The 5495-nt window shown below is 52.7% G+C and overlaps 1 protein-coding gene across 1 annotated transcript; it reads left to right on the forward strand.

Moving 5' to 3' along the window:
• The first annotated feature begins 2968 nt into the window (after positions 1-2968).
• Positions 2969-5226, forward strand: LOC123061937 (GATA transcription factor 12). Its single transcript, XM_044485225.1, has 2 exons — positions 2969-3537; positions 4029-5226. Exons 1-2 carry the CDS (start codon positions 3244-3246, stop codon positions 4902-4904), a joined length of 1170 nt encoding a protein of 389 aa, XP_044341160.1. The 5' UTR covers positions 2969-3243; the 3' UTR covers positions 4905-5226.
• The last annotated feature ends 269 nt before the right edge of the window (positions 5227-5495 follow it).

Raw genomic sequence — 5495 nt, forward strand, 5'->3', positions numbered from 1 at the left:
ATTCCTACGATCACACAAGGTCTATCTAGGAGATGCATAGCAACAAGAGGGGAGGGTGTGTCTACGTACCCTCGTAGACCGAAAGCGGAAGCGTTGAGTAACGCGATTGATGTAGTCGAACGTCTTTGTGGTCCAACCGATCAAGTACCGAACGCACGGCACCTCCGTGATCTGCACATGTTCAGCTCGGAGACGTCCCTCGTACTCTTGATCCAGTTGAGGCCGAGGGTGAGTTTCGTCAGCACGCCGGCGTGTTAACGGTGATGATAAAGTTACCGACGCAGGGCTTCGCCTAAGCACTACGACAATATGACCGAGGTGGAAAACTGTGGAGGGGGGCACCGCCCACGGCTAAAGATCAACTTGTGTGTCTATGGGGTGCCCCTACCCCGCATATAAAGGAGGGGAGGAGGTGGACCGCCCACAAGGGGCGCGCCCAAAGGGGGGATTCCTACTCCTACTAGGAGTAGGTTTCCCCCTTTCCTAGCCCAAGTAGGAGAAGAAGGAAGGAGAGGAGAGGGAGAAGGAAAGAGGGGGGCGCCGCCCCCTCCCTAGTCCAATTCGGACCAGCCCATGAGGGGGCGCGCGGCCTCCCCTTGTGGCCCTTCTCTCCTTTCCACTAAGGCCCATGAATGCCCAATACTTCTCCCGGCGAATTCCCGTAACTCTCTGGTACTCCGAAAAATACCCGAACCACTCAGAACCTTTCCGATGTCCGAATATAGCCTTCCAATATATCGATCTTTACGTCTCGACCACTTCGAGACTCTTCGTCATGTCCGTGATCTCATCCGGGACTCTGAACAAACTTCGGTCATCAAATCAAATAACTCATAATACAAATTGTCATCGAACTTTAAGCGTGCGGACCCTACGAGTTCGAGAACTGTGTAGACATGACCGAGACACATCTCCGGTCAATAACCAATAGCGGAACCTGGATGCTCATATTGGCTCCTACATATTCTACGAAGATCTTTATCGGTCAAACCGCACAACAATATACGTTGTTCTCTTTGTCATCGGTATGCTACTTTCCCGAGATTCGATCGTCGGTATCATCATACCTAGTTCAATCTCGTTACCGACAAGTCTCTTTACTCATTTCATAATGCATCATCCCGCAACTAACTCATTAGTCACATTGCTTGCAAGGCTTATAGTGACGTGCATTACCGAGAGGGCTCAGAGATACCTCTCCGATACACGGAGTGACAAATCATAATCTCGATCTATGCCAACTCAACAAACACCATCGGAGACACCTGTAGAGCATCTTTATAATCACCTAGTTACGTTGTGACGTTTGATAGCACAAAAGGTGTTCCTTCGATATTCGGGAGTTGCATAATCTCATAGTCAGAGGAACATGTATAAGTCATGATGAAAGCAATAGCAATAAAACTAAACGATCATTTATGCTAAGCTAACGGATGGGTCTTGTCCATCACATCATTCTCTAATGATGTGATCCCGTTCATCAAATGACAACACATGTCTATGGTCATGAAACTTAACCATCTTTGATTAACGAGCTAGTCAAGTAGAGGCATACTAGGGACACTCTGTTTTGTCTATGTATTCACACATGTACTAAGTTTCCGGTTAATACAATTCTAGCATGAATAATAAACATTTACCATGATATAAGGAAATATAAATAACAACTTTATCATTGCCTCTAGGGCATATTTCCTTCAAAAACTACTCTTGCCAACAATCTTCCCAGAAGTAAAGGCAGTCTCAGCACTTCCACCAGCAGAGGAATCCATAGCTCCCTTTCCTTTCTCACCACCAGCAGAATCTAACACCCCACCCCCTGACTTAGAAGAACTTGGCAGCATGGAAGAGGCGCTCCGAACCACAACTGTTGTTGCATCAGATCATGAATCATCTTATTGTTTGATCCTAAATCATGAGCAACAGACACCTGAGAAGAAATACATGTGTCCCCAATACCTCTCTGATCCTGAGAGATCTGATTGACAGACCGCGTAGCCCCCTAAGCAAAAGTAGACCATTGAAGATCTTGGGACCCTGATTCTTATTAACTCCACCATCAATATTCCTCTACTCAAAGCCTTCACCTCTGAAATTAGGGTTCCTATATCTATCATCATCCAACTCCCTTGTCCTATACTAATAGTTATCTCTCAACCCTCTGTTAAATCGCCTAGTACCACGAATACCACTATAGTTTCCTCCTTAGGGTTTGACGGCGGACACAGAAATCCTACTTCCTTCTCATCAGGTGAGAGTCAAGACCAACTTGCATAAGCGGTATGTCGTCAAAGTACCCCAAAAGCCCTAGAAAGTGGAGATGCCCTTAATTCGCCGAATTACCTGCATTCCAAAGATGAAAAGGCCTTGCAAGAGCAAGAGTTTGTATCCACCTAGCCTCCTATAACAACCTCCCCTTTCCATCCATTCATTTCATAACAGCCTGCTACTTCCTCTTGCTCACCGTTTCCCAAAGTTCAGTTGAGTTGGCAAGTAAAACCGCCGCTGGTCTAACGGAGCAGTTTGCGACGCGAGTACCCTCCGAGCTAGCTTACGATTTGAACTCCTCTTTCTGGACGGCAAACCTTCCCCGTACGGTGAAAAAAGGAAGCTTCGCAGCAGGTTCCAAGGAGACGGGCGAACGGCAATCCCGATCAACCCTGAAGCAAAGAGAGAGAATTACCCCCACGTGACCTGACGGCACCCCACAAAATCCACCTGCGTCGCCAGACGCGACGTGAAACTCCAGTCCAGCCGCGGGCCGCGGTTGTAGCCAGCAGTGGCTGCCTCGCACGACGCGCGCGGCGCAGGCAGCAAAGAATATGCTTGGCGGAGCCGAGGATAAACCGTAAAACAGGTTGCTGGGCCTGGGATTACTACCAAGTAACTTTGGAACCCGATAAGTTTTACTGCTCGGATAAAAAGGGTGCTGGCTAGGCCGGGGGCGGGGGCGGGGCCGGAGGGTGGGGCGGGGGGCACTGTTGGTGGTGCATGCCTCTGTGGCTCTCGCTGCTCTTGGCTTTATTTACTCCTTAAGAATCGTTCCCTACAGCTGACCTCTCCTCCTCAGCTCCACGCCAATTAAACCCTACTACTCCTGCTACCAGCACTCCTCCTCTCGCCCCCCTCGCGTTATCTCCGCCCCCCTCGCGCAGCCCACGTACAAAACCAAACAAAAAAGCGCCGAGCAACGCAGCGCCGCAGATAGAATCGTTGCGTGCGTCCACCGCTCTCGCGGCGGCCATGGAGGCCACGGCGCCCGACTACTACGCCCGCGACAAGAAGGGCTCCGACCTCTTCGTCGTCGACGACCTCCTCGCGCTGCCGTGCGACGACGAGGAGGAGGAGGAGGAAGGGGTGGGCGACGCGCCGTTCCTGCCGGCCAACGCCGCCTCCGCCGCCGCAGTCGTCGTCAAGCAGGAGGCCGGGTTCGGGAACGCGTCGGCCGACTCGTCCACCGTCACGGCCCTCGACAGCTGCAGCAACTCCTTCTCCGGCCTCGCCGACGGCGACTTCTCCGGCGGCCTCTGCGAGCCGGTAAATTCTCCATCCATCCTTCTGTTGTGCTCCTTTTTCGTATCGCATCATCAATTGTTCGTCGGAATTCTTCTCCGCTAATTAACTGAACGACTTTACGTTTTTTCCGTCCTTATTAATCTCTTCCATTTACACGAGGCAAATTCATGGAAAAATGCATATACGGATATTTAAGAGTGATTTCACGATAAATAGTCCGCAATTAAACCGCTCCAAAAAATATCCTCCACAATTACGCATGAATGCAGTTTTCTCTCGCAGAGAGAGTAACCGAAATAGGAAACAGCTGCCACGCGTAAACGGCACTGCACACTACCAAAAATAGCAGCTTTCGCGTTCAGCGCTAGCTGGACGCTTCCGTATGCGCACAAGAATTCGAGTGGCTTTCCAAGTTTTTAGCTTAACAATTATGGAGTTCTCGAAACGAAGCAAATTACTGAACACGCATGCATGAGCTGTTGCTAATCAAACTTGATGTGAATTGTGCGCAGTACGATCAGCTGGCGGAGCTGGAATGGCTGTCCAACTACATGGGCGAGGGCGAGGAGAGCTTCGCCACGGAGGACCTACACAAGCTGCAGCTCATCTCTGGCATCCCCTCCGGCGGCTTCCCCTCGGCGAACGGGCCGCCTGCTCCGGCGGCCACCGCTGCCACGGCGCAGCCCGGCGTGTTCCTGCCGGAGGGCCCCGTCCCCGCCAAGGCCCGTAGCAAGCGCTCCCGCGTTGCGCCGGGCAACTGGTCGTCCCGCCTGCTCGTTCTCCCGCCGGCCCCGGCCTCCCCGCCGTCCCCGGCGTCCATGGCCATCTCGCCGGCGGAGTCTGGCGTCTCAGCCCAGGCGTTCCATGTCAAGAAGCCTTCCAAGCCGGCCAAGAAGAAGGAGGTGCCGCCGCAGGCGCAGGCACAGGCTCAGACTCAGTCGGTGAGCGCGCCCACAGCGCCTTCGGGCGTCACGGCGGCGGCCAACGAAGGTCGGCGGTGCCTGCACTGCGAGACGGACAAGACGCCGCAGTGGAGGACGGGGCCCATGGGCCCCAAGACGCTGTGCAACGCGTGCGGGGTGCGCTACAAGTCGGGGCGGCTGGTGCCGGAGTACCGCCCGGCCGCGAGCCCGACGTTCGTGACGTCGAGGCACTCCAACTCCCACCGCAAGGTGCTCGAGCTCCGCCGCCAGAGGGAGATGCACCACCACCACCAGCCGTCGCAGCTCCAGCAGCACGCGGTCGCCGGCGGCGTCGGGAGGATAATGCACATGGAGAGCCACCTGCTGTTCGATGGGCCGGCGGCGCCGCCCATCCTCGGCGGCGGCGACGACTTCTTGATCCACCACCGCCTAGGGACGGCAGACTACCGGCAGCAGCTCATCTAGACGAGTCGTCAGTCTGTTAGAACTGATCAGTTTAGCCCAGAAATAATAATTAAAAGCAGCTAAAACCCCAAGAGCCGGAAATATCGGAAGAACTGCAAATGTTTGCTTATTAGGAGTTATATTTTCCCAGTTTTCTCTCTGCTTCCGTTTGGTTAGCCCGTGTGCTTTTTGTTGAGCTCGAAATTTTCGTGTCCATTTAGTTCATGATCCTCCCCAGTTTCCCGCTTGATTAGTTCACTCCTAATTACCCCTCAGAAACTAATTCTAGGGCGTTGAGTCCTTTTATTTCTTAGCATTTTGTAATACAAATACTTTTCGTTTCGATTTTTGCTTCTTTTTCTGCGCCTAGCTAGAATATGAAAACAATCTTTTCGGCCAATTGTTGGATCGAGATAACTCCCATTCATGCAAATCTCCAGTCCAGCAGATAGCTTTGGCATGGTATGAGTATGATGGTAAGCAAGGATGAATCTCATGGCTGCTCCCTCCGCTCTGGCATGCGTGCACTCATGTCACAGATGTTGTGTGCGCAACCGAACGAGCAAAGTTACCTGAGGGAGGAGGCGGCGAGAGTGCCATTGCCCACCCACC

This window comes from Triticum aestivum, chromosome 3A (assembly GCF_018294505.1).
Source record: "Triticum aestivum cultivar Chinese Spring chromosome 3A, IWGSC CS RefSeq v2.1, whole genome shotgun sequence".
Taxonomy (NCBI): domain Eukaryota; kingdom Viridiplantae; phylum Streptophyta; class Magnoliopsida; order Poales; family Poaceae; genus Triticum; species Triticum aestivum.